Here is a 13,549-nt window from a genome sequence, read left to right as displayed (position 1 = left end):
AGGACAGACAGCCTGATCTAATAGACAGGTGTCATCATTTGGTTCCAGATATAGGAAGCCTAGACAATCATACTGTACAAAGAGGTCAGAATTACAGTTTTCGTTTATTAAGCACCCAGTGGTATATGCTCTCCTGCACAGGAAACATTCAAAAGAAAATTCCTGAATGAACTAAGGAAAAAAGGTAGCCTCCACCGGCATTTTAACTTGGACTCAGCTAATCTTAATAAATGCATGACTAATGCTCTAGTGGGGATCTGTGGCAGTGAGACTTGGCTTACAGTTTGTTCATTTATGTTACATGAGCATTTTCCTGAGGAAAATGCTTAACTTAATGGGACTCTCTTAAGGCTCTAGAAAGGGGGCTCCATATCTAGACATTTCAGTATTCCACTCTTAGTTGTTTTGAGACAAGCTATGCTATGTCTCCCAGGCTTGCTCCAATCTTTCAATCCTCCTCTCTCCACCTCCAGAATATTATACAGGCACTCTATATTACATAGGTTGCACTGCTCCTAATTTATGAAATGCTGAGGACAGGACCCAGGACTTCCTGCATGCCAAGCAGGCACTCTCCCAACTGAGTTTCAGTGCCAGCCCAGTCTTTATGTCAGCATTTCCACTATGTGGTCTCAGGACCACCTGAATCGGAATTACCTGGCATTCTTACTTAGTAGCAGATTCCTGGCCCCACCCAAATTCTGAGTCAGTATTTCAGGGGTGGGGTGGGAAGCATGTAAAGGATTTATTTTCTTCCGGGCCCCTCAGCTGATTTTATTACATAGCTAAGTGTGAGGGCCATTGTTCTAAGTACCCATCCCTGTCACAAAGGGCTTATACAGTAAGGACTTGGCATGAAACTTGGGATACGGGACTTTGGAATTGGACCCTATATCCTCTCCTTAGGAGAGAACCCTAAGTATATGCTGACCCTTGTTGGGAAGGGTTGGAAATCCCACTGGGATGTGTCCCCCACTCCCATATAGGAAACTAATTAAGCCGGAATGTTCAGAGGAAGAACAAGCCAGCCAGCCAAAGACACAGGTGTGGTTTTGGTTGAAGAGCCTAAGACTGAGTTAATCCTTCCCTAAGGGTTACACCCCAAATCTACCACCTCCTGTTTCTCCTCTAGACAAACCAGTCCCAGGATCTTGTCCGAGCTACACAAAACTGACATGTCTGGCCTTCCTTCCACTCCTGCTGGACCTATCTACCTTGGAATACAATGTTGGGGCAGAAACATGTAAAGGCCTCTGTGTCAACCTGCCCCTCCCCCCACCAGGCTTCATTCCTCCTCCATCTTCTCCCGCACCTCTGCAGGCAGTCCCTCATAAAGGGTGTCCTCCACCAGCAGCCCTGACTTCTTCAGCCCCTTGCAGTCACCAAGTTCTTCTGGCAGTGTCTCCAACCTGTTACCCTTGAGCTCCAGACGGCTGAGGGCCCGGAGGGCAGCCACATCGGGTGAAAGCTGAGTTAGGTGGTTGTAACCCAAGAGCAATGTCCGCAGCTTGTGGCAGAAGAACAATTCATCAGGCAGACTCTCAAGGGCATTGTAGGAGAGGGCTAGATGCTGGAGGCTCTGGAGAAGGCCCAACTCAGGTGGCAGGGAACGAAGCCCGTTGTGGGACAGATCCAGCAGGCGGAGGCCAAAGCACTGGCCAAGCTGGGTGGGCAGAGTCTCAAGCTTGTTGTGACTGAGGTAGAGCTGCTCCAGGCTTCGGAGCTTTCTCACATGCTCAGGCACATAGGCTATCTGGTTGTGCCACAGCCTGAGAGTGACCAGCTTCCGACAGTGCTGGAAGCTGAGGATCTCCTCAATAGACCGAAGGTGGTTGTCCTTAAGGTCAAGTTCCTGCAGAGCCCCCAGGCTGAAGATCGCGTGGGGGATACGTTCCAGCCCACAGGCCACCAGCTCCAGCTCCCGTAACACTGCCAGCTTCTTGAGGCTATTTAGAGCAAGCAAACGAGCCCCGTCATTGTGCAGGCTGAGTCGCTGAAGGTGCCCAGCTACATCAGTAACGCTGGCTGGCACCTTCCCTGCATTGCTACGTAGAGACAGTACCTTGAGCTGTTTAAGCTCCCGGAGGCTCTCAAGGGTGGCACCCCGAGCCATTTCTGGGGGAAAGAGTCCTTCCAGGTGCAGTTCTTCTAAGCCTCGAAGCCCAAACACCCAGAGGGGTACCTCTCGGAGCTCCTCAAATTTGACACAGATCACCTTCAGGCGATCTCGCAGGAAGATCTGTGAAGAGAAGGGCAGCCTGGCTGGTGAGTGAAGCAAGCTGAGCTCCTGAAGGTTCACAAGCTGGGAGAGCCCCGGGGGAAAGGAGATGTCACAGATGGCCTCCAGCCTGAGTGCTTCCACCTCACTGAGTTCGAAGACAGTGTCAGGTAGTCCTGGGAGCATGCAGAGGCTCAACTCCAGCCGGCCACGCGTGTTACGCTGCAGCTTCTGCCTCAGCTTCTCTGGTGTCCACTCGTGGTTGAGGTTGAGCTGCTTAAGGCGGCTCTCACTGACTTCAGAGAGGAAGACTGCAAACCGCTTGGAATAGAGGGAGTCATACTGGTCAATGAGGTGGAGCATGAAGGCAAAGTCATTCTTAACATCCGGGATGTCATTCATACCTGTCTCTTCGCGCACAGAACGGAAGGAATACTCTTTAAGGGGCCTATGGAAGAGCCAGTAGAGCGTATACAGGCAGGTAATGCCATAGACACACACAAAGGATATATAGCAGAAGGCCAGCTTAGAAAAGAGGTGGGCCTTGGTGTGGTTGCAGCAGAAACTGGCGTACCCTGTGATCTCTGATGTCTCCACCCTACAGGCCACCAGAAAGCTGATCTTCTCCACATAGACTAGGTTGTAAACCAGGATGGCGAAAAACTTACACACTTTGAGCACTGTTTGCCGGATATACATGGAATAGAGAATGTCACCCTCTTCCACATGCACTCGGAACTTTTTGACCTTCTCGAATAGGGCCTTAGCTTGCTCACCTTCCTTCTTATCCAGCAGAGTTACAACTGGAGGTTCAGACACCACCTTTTCGGGCTCTATTAGCACTTTCTCCTTCTCGCCTTCGCCCACCTTCCCTGCCCCTGCCCCAGTGGTGGTTACTGTGGTCACCGTGGCCCGTCCAGAAGCTGGACCCTTGTGATTTTCTCCAGACACCTCAGACAAGGCCCGAGTGGTCCATGGAGAATCAAAACACTTGCCCAGGATGGAGATGAAGTGTTCTATTTTGGAGCTGGTACCAGGGAATTTGAACCAAAAGCTGGTACAGACCATAAAGATGAGAGTATGAATAACCACTAAGTAGGGGAAGTACTTGGCATACCAGTGGAGGGCAGTCTCATAGCAGAGCTGGTTAATAAAGCTATATTGCTGGAGGTCTAGGTTATTTTTGAGGCCACTGAGCTCTCGGAGGTCCCCCATCTGCTCAGAGATCCCTTGAGGCAACAGCTGCTGGCAAGGAGCTTCTGATAAGTTCTCATGGGATTCATGGCTAGGCAGGCAGATGATCTTGTCCTGTGTCACCTGGGGATAGGAAGAGAGTGAAAGACAGTGAGGGAGGGACCTAAGGAATTGAGAAGCAGGATGAGGTAGAAGACCCTGATCCTAGACAGCCACAAGCTGTTTGAATGTGGAAGAGCTGTTAAACTATAGCATCAAACTTAATCTGAAAAGAAAGAAATAGGAGAATTTGAGCAGAGGAGTGGTGGATGCCTGTAATCCCAGCACTTGGGAAGCAGAGTCAGGCAGATCTCTGAGTTCGAGAGCTTGGTCTACAGAGGAAGTTCCCGGACAGCCAGGGCTACACAGAGAAACCCTGTCTCAAAAAACAAATGCAAAAAAGGAAGAAATACTGGGGTATTTCATTCATACTGGTTATACATTCTTACTCTTATGAAAGTAGCTAAGCTGGTAGAGTGCCTATCTAGCATGCACCAGTTCTGATTATTTTTTTTTTTTTTTAGATTTATTTTATGTATGTGAGTACACTGTAGCTGTCTTCAGAAACACTAGAACTACCATGTGGTTGCTGGGAATTCAACTCAGGAACTCTGGAAGAGCAGTCAGTGCTCTTAACCACTGAGCCATCTCTCCAGCCCCCACCAGTTCTGATTCCTACCAATGCATAAACTGGGTTTGGTGGCACATCGAAGATGGAAGCAAGGGAATGATGAGTTTAAGGTCATTCATTGACTCATAATACGTTCAAGGCCAGCCTGATATATAAAAGACTGACTCAAAAAAAAAAAAAGTGTCTGTGTGTGTCTGTGTGTTTTGAATTTGTAGTTTCACAAAAAGAAAACTAAGTCTACACCCCTATGACCTCATTTGGAAGTAGGGTGATAAGTCAGAACTGTACCCTTCCAGAAAGGGAACATTTAGGGTAGAAATGCATCTCAGTTGGTAGAGTGCTTGCCTAGCATGCATGATTCCCTGAGTCATGTTTATGACATCCCTAACACTGTATAAACTGGGTGTTTGGTGCACATATGTAATGCCATACTGGGAAGTGGATGCAAGAGGATCTGGAGTTCATCTTTTCTTTTTTTCAATAATTTATAAAAGTTCATCTTTGTATTTAAGAAAAAGGTCTGAGGTCAGACATGGTGGCATAGACCTTTAATCGCAGCACTCAGGAAACAGAGGTAGGTAAATCTATATGTTTGAGGCTAGTCTGGTCTTGAAAGTTACTTCCAGGACAGCTAGGCATACACAGAGTAATCCTGTTTCAAAAAACCAAATAAATTTTAAAAATTTAAGTTATATCTATAACAAAAATTCCATCTGTAAGAAAGTTTCACCCAGCGATGCTAGCCTAAATCCTGGTTACTTAGGAGGCTGAGGCAGGAGAATCAGCCTCTGCCTGGGCTACAAAGTAGGTATAAGTTCAGCCTAGACAACTTCAGTAGACACAAGTCAAAGGGAGGGAGTGGACAGGATTCAGCTTAACGGTAGAGCACCTGCCTAGCTAGAATCACCCCGTGAGGGGCTGGGGTGAGGCTCAGTGGTAGAGCCCCTGCCTAGCTAGAATCCCCAGTGAGGGACTGGGGTGTGGCTCAGTGGTAGAGTCCCTGCCTAGAATCCCCCAGTGTGGAGCTGGGGTGTGGCTCCATGATAGAGCACCTGCCTAGAATCCCCTAGTTGGGGGCTGAGAATGTGGCTCAGTGGTAGAGCACCTGCCTAGAATCTCCCAGTGTGGGGCTAGAGTGTGGCTCCATGATAGAGCACCTGCCTAGAATCCCCTAGTTGGGGGCTGGGAATGTGGCTCAGTGGTAGAGCACCTGCCTATAATTCCCCAGTGAGGGGTTAGCAGTTTGGCTCTGCAGTAGAACCTTGTTTAACACTGGAAGCCACAAAAAAAGAAAAAAAGTATGTGGATGTGGAAACAACGCTAATATTATTGTAGACTTTGACCACTGCTTGTGGGGATGGAGGAGAGGAAGGTAGGCGGTTAGAACTGTGGAGGATTTAGCACTGCCTTCGTCTTGTCTGTTTCTCTTATTTTATTGAGATGATTTTTATTGAACCTAGGCCCTCATGTAAGCTGGGCAAGTACTCTGATACTGATACATTTTCTTGTTTTCTATGTTATTTATTTTATTTTGGTGACAGGGTCTCACTGTATAGCCCATCTGACCTGGAACTCATGATCCTAATTCACTCTCCTGTATCCTGGGAATCCAGGTGGGCACTGCCACACCTGGCCTTAATTTTAATCTTGAGACAAGGTCTCGCTAAGATGCCTAGGTTTCCAATTTGTGATCCTCCTGCCTCTGCCTACAGAGTAAGTAGATTTATAGGCACTCACCACAATGCCCAGGCTCTTTCTCCCTCCTCTTAGGAGACTTGGAGGGCTTCAGGACTCCAAGTGCAAGGCCTCCTCCTCTAGAGATCTGCTCTTTCACCTAAAGAGTCTGGTTGAACACATTCCCCTGTCTCATCATCATGGAGGGGCCTTAGCCGTATGTATAGCTGTTGAAGATCCCCTACCCTAGTCATGAGCATTGCCATGTTAAAACTGTGCCCCTTTATGGTCCTGCCCTTCACCTGAAGCTCAGCCATGGTGAGACCCAGTTCCTTCATGGCTAGAGAGTGGTTAAGAATACTTGTTGCTTTTGCAAAAGACCCAGGTTTGGTTCCTAGCACCCACATGGTGGTTTTCAAGCATCCATAGCTCTAGTTGCAGGAAACCTAACAAATTCTTTCTGACCTCCACCAAGCATACATGCAGTACACATACATACATGCAGGTCAACACTCATACACATTAAAAAAAAAAAATGCCAGGCAGTGGTGATGCACACCTTTAATCCCAGCACTTGGGAGGTAGAAGCAGGCAGATTTCTGAGTTCGAGGCCAGCCTGGTCTACAGAGTGAGTTCCAGGACAGCCGGGGCTACACAGAGAAACCCTGTCTCGAAAAACCAAAACAGGGGCTGGTGAAATGGCTCAGCGGGTAAGAGCACTGACTGCTCTTCCGAAGGTCCTGAGTTCGGATCCCAGCAACCACAAGGTGGCTCACAACCATCCGTAATGAGATCTGACACCCTCTTCTGGTGCGTCTGAAGACAGCCAGAGCAAGCGGGGCCGGCAGAGGTCCTGAGTTCAGTTCCCAGCAGCCACACACATGATGGCTCAGGGCCATCTGTACAGCTACAGTGTACTCATCCACAAAAAATAAATAAATCTTTAAAAATATATATATGTGTTTTTAAAAAGAGGCTCATGAGGAGAGTTGGCAAGATGTGCCACACCGTCACATCTCCAGCCTCACCCCTCACCTGGAAAGAGCAGCTCAAAAGACCCCAGTCATCAGCATGGTCATGAATATGGCCACAGTGAAAGCCAGATCCTTTGTACCCCCTTCCCAGGGTGCTCTTTCACCTACAGAGTTTATTACCAGTAACATGGCCCCGCCTTGTCCCATCCCACTCCTGGTCAAGAAGGTGCTTCCTAAAAGTCTAGTCATAAGAATTGCCACTGTGTGGCCCTGCCCAGCTTTGTTTCATTCCTCACCTGGAGGGTGCACCCGAACACCCCAATCATGAGCATAGCCACAGTGAGGTACTCAGCCAAAACATCCCACCAGGGTTTGAGCACCTTGAATGCAGGCTGCTGTTCTGTGAACTGCTTGAACTCCGCCACTGGGATCATCCTGCCTATAGGAGTCAGGAGACAAGAGGGGTTGAGACACAGTAAGAGCAAGAGTGTACCTGGTAGAAACCACGAGGGGCCTGAAACAGGTCCGAAGCCAGTACACTCTCAGCCCTGCCAGAACTTTCTAGAGTCCATGCGTTGAACGTTCCCTTTCCCTCTTAGCCAGGATCTCCATGCGCTGTACGCTCCATTCCCCTCTTAGCCGGGATCTTCTTGCTTCCTCCAGAACTCACCTCTTTCCCAATCTCACAGCGTTCCCCGTTCTCCAAAGCGAAGAAGATTTATCGTTCACTGCCTGCCTCGTCAGAGCTCAGGAGAGTAAAAACTACAGGGCAGCTGTCCTCCAGTCTCCTCCTTTGGCTGCCCACCTCTGAAGGAGGAGGCAGCCTGTGACATTCATTCTGGTACTCCTTTATTCTAGCTGGGCTCTCGCCTCCACCCTGCCACCAGGGTATCCCCAGGCTCAAGACTTCCGGGGTGTGCCCCCCTACAGGGGTGCTCTGGGCACCACCTCCAATCTCTAACCGGAAAAGCCGGCTAGGGAAAAGCAAGCTGGAGCGTGGCTGTGCTCTAGTTAAGGGCCTCAGGGGTTAGGGAGTGGCCAAGCTGAAGGCTACTGAGCCCTGGAGGCATGTGCCAAGACATCTGAGTGTTCAGATAGGGACCAGAGCCGAGAATCTGAAGTGAAAATACGAAATCTGGGCCCTGAGAAGGAAAAGTGTTCTGGAATGTCTGGCAGCATGAGAATCCCTAAACTGGAAAACTCTCAGGGTGACATCTATGACTGGAGCCTGGCACGGGGCTGCCAGCCCACTCTGTCTATCTCTGGTTTCCTTTTGTACTAAGGTATCATTATTACAAAGGCCAGACCCAAGTCACACTCCAGTGCCGAATGCAAGCTAAGACATCACTCTCCCAGGAAGTTAGCTACTTGCTTAGGGCAGAGAGGGAAGCAAAGAGTGAAGGTCTCTTGGGCAGCCCACCTTCAGCATCCAAGCTTTCATTGTGAGCGTGTGAGCGTGTGTGTGTGTGTGTGTGTGTGCCAGGTTGTGGGTATGGAGGAAAGAGAAGAACTGCATACAGTAGGAGTTTCTGTAGAAAAGGGAGCAGACATTAAGTCTTCCTATATAGAAAATAGGAGACAGAAGTTCCAAATTCATCCTGAACCAGGTACATGTAAGGAAATGACAAGAGAACAAGATCCTTTACATGACAGTTGGTCCTGTATGCTCATCAAACACTCTCTTGTCTTAAGAAAAAAAGTTAAATAAAAAATGTCTCGGGCTGTGGAGATAGCTCAGTTGGTAGGGCACTTTTCTGGCATATACAATTCTCTGAATCCAGTCTCTAACACCACATAACTAGGCATATTGACACAGGCCTGCAACCTCAGCACTTGGGGGTCTCAGTTAGGAGGATCAGAATTCAAAGCTATTCTCTGCTACATAGGGGACTCAAAGCCAGCTTGGGTTACATGAAATCACATTTCAAAAAGAAATTTTGTTGTTCTCCTTAGCATGGAGCTGTAGCTTAGTATTAGTGTCTGCAAGAGTGTCTCCAGAACTAGAGGGGAAAAAATCCCAATTTGCATAATCTGATAGAAATGATAGGGGAGAGAGAGATGGCTCAAGGGATGCCACACATGTAAAATCAAGGATCAACTCCCTGTCTCCACCTTCCATGACCCATCTCACAGTGGCACAATTCCCAACTCTGCCAGGCCACCCTTACAAGTCACAGGCCAGAAGACAGGAGCCCTCTGCTCAGCTCTCAGGAACAAGACACATATAATATAGACAGACACACAATCAGAGGTAGGCACAAGGGACTATCATTGTCTGGCCCCATGACTCAAACTAGATCTTGCAGAACCTGCCATTAAATTCCAGCAGGCAGATGGAAGGCTGGCCCCCTTCCCTGTGTCTGGACAGAGACAGTGGAAGGATCCAGAAAGAGGGACTCACAGAACTAGGGAAGTGTAGAGAAAAAATAGCAATGGATTTTATATGAAAGAATTCCTCTTGTTGCTCTCTATGCTGATTTTTTTGTTTGTTTTTAAGGTTTTTTTCTTAATGTATGTGCATGTGGGTGTGTGCTCATGTGTCCAGTGGTTGATATCAGATGTCTTCTACCATTCATGACATCAATTCTCTTTGTTATCAAACTCAGGAGCTCATGCTTGCTAAGCTATCTTTCCCACCCTCCATTTTTTTTTTTTTTTTTTTTTTTGAGACAAGGCCTCTCCCTGAAATCTGAAGGTCAATATTTCCACTGGACTGGCTAGTCAATCTGGAATCCACTAAGGTAACCAAAGTGTGCCACAGTGCCCTTGGAGTCAGCTCAAGACACCCCAAGACCAAATCAGCACAAAGGAGATTTATTTGCTCCAGAGAGACAGAGGGCATAAGAGGGAATAAGAGATAAAGACATGGAAGATGGAGGCTGAGGTAGAAGAGGAAGGGAACAAGGAGAGGGTAACGGGATAATTTACCCTGGAGAACCAAGGACTTTCTCTGGATAGATAGGAGACAGAGTTGACCTATAGGAAAATGGAGGTTTATAAAGGTAAAGAACCGTGTTAGGACCAGGTTTTCAATTTTGATTGGATATGTTAATTAGGTGAGTTTCTGATTACTGGACTTCAATACTTTGATACCTGCATCTTGGTGGTCAGCTTCAGGAAAAGGAAATAAGGAAACAAGCCTTGGGGGCTAGTTTCAGGAATGAAATCTAACAGTTTTTAGCAAGGCAGAGGGAAACGGGGGAGGGAGGGTGTGTGTGGAGAGGACAAGGGCTCCCAGAGCCATGTTTGTCATGCTCAGGCTGGCTAGGGTCCCTTCAATGTGGGCAGGAGACGCAAAGTCAGGTACTCCTGCCTTGGCAGCAAGCACTTTACCCACTGATCCACCCTCCAGCCCTCTTGCATCCCTCATGTTTTTTGAGACAGGGTCTTGCTATGTAGCCTCGGCTAGCTTGGTGCTGGCTATGTAGCACAAGATGAACCCAAAATTTCAACATGCCTGCCTCAGCCTCTAAAGAACTGGGATTGCAGAGGTGTGCCAACATGTCTAGCCTAATGCTGAGTTTTATCCCAGTTTTGGGAGTGAAGTGTAGGGGGTCTTTGTCCTCTCATCTTGGACGATGAACATAACTCGCTGAAGATTAGCAGATGAACACTGCTACAGATGCCATTTGAGCCTGCCTCCTGTTGGATGGCACCACTTCTTTTCCATCCATTGAAAGCACCCCTCTATGCTCAGCCAGTAAAGTATATGATGCACAAGCATGAGAATCTGAGTGATAGTCCCAGCACCCACATAGAAGTGGGCAGGGTAGCCTAGATCTACCCCTCCCCTCGTACCCTCTCCCCCACCGCACAGGGGTAGGCAGATCCCTGACAAGGGGCTTTAGAAGTCTGTAGTCCCTCCAACCTCCTGGCCATGGGGGCAAACTGGTATCCTGTAGATGCACCACCTGCACAGGTGTCAGCAAAGTGGTTCTGGAAAGGATTTCCTTCAACCCCTAAGCATCCCCAGCTGGCACTAAAGCCCAGTAGAGGTACAGGGGAAGATCAAGAGCAGAGGGCTATCCCTCTTCCAGAGCTGGCCAGTTAGGCTAGCCAAAAACATGAGCTTTAGGTCAGTGAGAGATGTCTGAAAAAACAGAGAAACCACTGAGGAGAACATTCCAAGTAAATCTCTGCTCTCTACACACACCCACACCAAAGAGAGGTGTCCCAGGAGGCCAGACGGGATGATCTTGCAAACTCTCTCCCACATTTAAGCCTTAGCACTGCTCCTGCTGCTAAAATGGAGGCAGGGGATGCTCCCAGCCTCAGCCAGCCTCCCCAGCTGTATCTCATATGCTAAGGGACAAGAAGAAACAGAAGAGTTTTCACCTTCCGAATACAAAGTCAGACGGAGGAGGAATGTGGCTTAGTTGATAAGAGTGCTTGTTCAGGCCCTGGGTTCAGTTCCCAGCATCCCATAAAACCTGGAATGGTGGGTGCAAATCCCTATAATACTCCTTAGGATAGAGGCAAGAGGACCAACACATCCAGGTTATCCTCAGCTGTATAGCAAGCAAGCTTGTTAGAAACAAGCCAGTATTATATGACCTTGTCTCAAACAAAACAACAATACCCAAACCACAGGGCTGCTGAGATGGCTCATTGGACCAAGGCACCTGTTGCCAAGCTAAAAGACCTCAGTTCAATCTCAGGGACCCATAAGGTGGAAGGAAAGAACCAACTACTACAAGTTGTCTCTGACCTCTGAGAGTCCCATGGTATGTATGCACACACACATACACACATACTAACTAGTAAAGAAAAAAAACTAAGCTCATGAAAAACTAAAAAGCTCAAAGTTCAATCCCTACACTTATTACAAGGGGGATAAAGAGGTAAGGGGAAGATACCCCTAGTGGAAAGTCTTGGGGGCTTATAGACTCCTAGGCTAACCCCTTCCCAAGCTTATTCTGCTGGGAATTGAAAGGGACTTTTGGAGTCTTCAAATATAAGAACCTTGAAATGTAAGGGAGCAGGTTTGTGAGGGTGGGGTTCTGCAGTCTTTAGGGCGCTCACTAAGATGAGCTCTGTCTTTTTCAGCTACCTTCACCACCCCACGCTGGGACAAGCTGCGGAAATCAAGAAAGTCGACGCCTGCCTGTTGATCTCTTTTCCTTCGCTTGATCCCGAACTGCCTGGATCCCAGGACACCAGCTCCCTGGGGCCAGGCTGAGGATCACCGCACCCCCTCTCCCAGCCCCGGCTTTCAGTGTGTGTGGATTGCTCCCGCCAAGGCCACGGAACCACCCACACCTGAGCGACTTTCCCCACTCCCCCGGGCCATTCCCTGGGTCCAGGTTGATCTCCACGGTGGGACAAAAGCCTCCCAAACCCCCGCTACTTACTCACTGCTCAGGGATGAAACTCCGGGGCCCAACTTCTAGATCCCTGGGAGTAGATCGACCCGGACTCCCGCAGAGTTCCCGGGCGGGCCAGAGAGGGTGAGTCAGGGCGGGTTGGGCCAGGAGCCGCCCCGCCCCGCCCCCGGGACTGCTCGGCCCCGCCTCACTACAGACGCTCTCAGGTCGACCCCACTCCACGCCACGCGATCGCTAGCAAGACGAGATATTCCTGAGACAAGGGACTTTAGAAGTCTGTAGTCCCTCTACCTCCTGGCCATGGGAGCAAACTGGTATCCTGTAGATGAACCACCTGCACAGGTGTCAGCAAAGTGTTTCTGGGTAGGATTTCCTTCAACTCCTAAGCATCCCCAGCTGGCACTAAAGCCCAGCCTCGACTAAAAAAAAAGCCTCGACTAAAGTCGAGGCACAAGTACCACAGGCTTCCGGCAGGGGAAGACCAAGAGCAGAGGGCTATCCCTCTTCCAGAGCTGGACTGCCATCAGGAGCTGTGTCCAGCCACAGGAAGCTAACCGACTGTGGATGCTAGCCTGACTGTCTCTGCTGAAGCTTGTGGCCCATCCTGAATGTTGGAGGGCTGGGGTAGGGACAAACTCTTTCTTCAACCTGGATTGTTCCAGGTAGTAGAGTTGGGCATGCAGACGAGGGGATGGGGAGGCTGGAACTACTTCTCACTTCCCCAACCCTTTCTCCTCAAACTGGCTTCAAATTCTCCAGGTAGACAAGAACGACCTTGACTTTCTGCTCCCGCTGCCTCCAGCATCTGAGTCTCTCCCACCTGAGGGGATTACAGGCTAGTGCCACCATGTGTGGTTTATATAGTGCTGGGGATGGAATGAATCTAGGGCTGTGTGTATGCTAGGCAAGCACTCTATCAGATGAGCTAAATCTTCAGCTTCTGAAAGGCTCATTAAAAACCAAACCGACAAAAAGCCGAAAAAACTCATCCTATCCTACCACTACCACCACCACTCCCCAGGCCTCACGAGAAACTATCAAACCCCCATCACAGACCATCAAACCAAGAATACAGCCTATTTCCATCTGAAGGCAGGTAAATTTGAGCCTTCATCTATTCTATTCTCAGTGTGAAAATACCATCTTAATGGGAAACCTCCCATTTAGATTAATGAGGAAAATGAACATGCCCCCCAACACACACACACACACACACACACACACACACACACAGCCCTCTGAAGGAACACGCACACAGAGAAAAGAATTTGGAAGCTGGAGAGACAGCACAGCAGTTAAGAGTATGCATTGCTCTTACAGGACCTGAGTTCAGGTCCTAACCTAACCCATATCTGGTGATTCACAACTACCTGCAGTCCTAGAGGATTTGATGTCTTCTTCTGGCTTCTGTAGGCTGCTGTTCTTTTGTGCATACACATAATTAAAAATGAAAGAATTTTTTTTTTTTTAAAGAAAAATCCAGCACTTGGGAAGA

At 48.7% G+C, this 13,549-nt stretch overlaps 1 protein-coding gene across 4 annotated transcripts; it reads right to left on the bottom strand.

Moving 5' to 3' along the window:
* Window positions 1–85: 85 nt before the first annotated feature.
* On the bottom strand, window positions 86–12,175 carry Lrrc8e (leucine rich repeat containing 8 VRAC subunit E). Of its 4 annotated transcripts, none has more exons than XM_031338927.1 (3): window positions 12,082–12,175; window positions 7,027–7,169; window positions 86–3,535 (listed from the first exon to the last, which is right to left on the bottom strand). In XM_031338927.1, exons 2-3 carry the CDS (start codon window positions 7,162–7,164, stop codon window positions 1,286–1,288), a joined length of 2,388 nt encoding a protein of 795 aa, XP_031194787.1. In that variant the 5' UTR covers window positions 7,165–7,169; window positions 12,082–12,175; the 3' UTR covers window positions 86–1,285. The 4 variants fall into 4 exon arrangements, with proteins under 4 accessions (XP_031194787.1, XP_031194788.1, XP_031194789.1 ...); XM_031338928.1 differs by having other exon boundaries at window positions 12,086–12,168; XM_031338929.1 differs by lacking the exon at window positions 7,027–7,169 and having other exon boundaries at window positions 12,082–12,164.
* Between the last annotated feature and the right edge of the window lie 1,374 nt (window positions 12,176–13,549).

The sequence above is a fragment of the Mastomys coucha genome, unplaced genomic scaffold (assembly GCF_008632895.1).
Source record: "Mastomys coucha isolate ucsf_1 unplaced genomic scaffold, UCSF_Mcou_1 pScaffold22, whole genome shotgun sequence".
Taxonomy (NCBI): Eukaryota; Metazoa; Chordata; class Mammalia; order Rodentia; family Muridae; genus Mastomys; species Mastomys coucha.
This window is presented reverse-complemented; position numbering and strand designations above follow the sequence as displayed.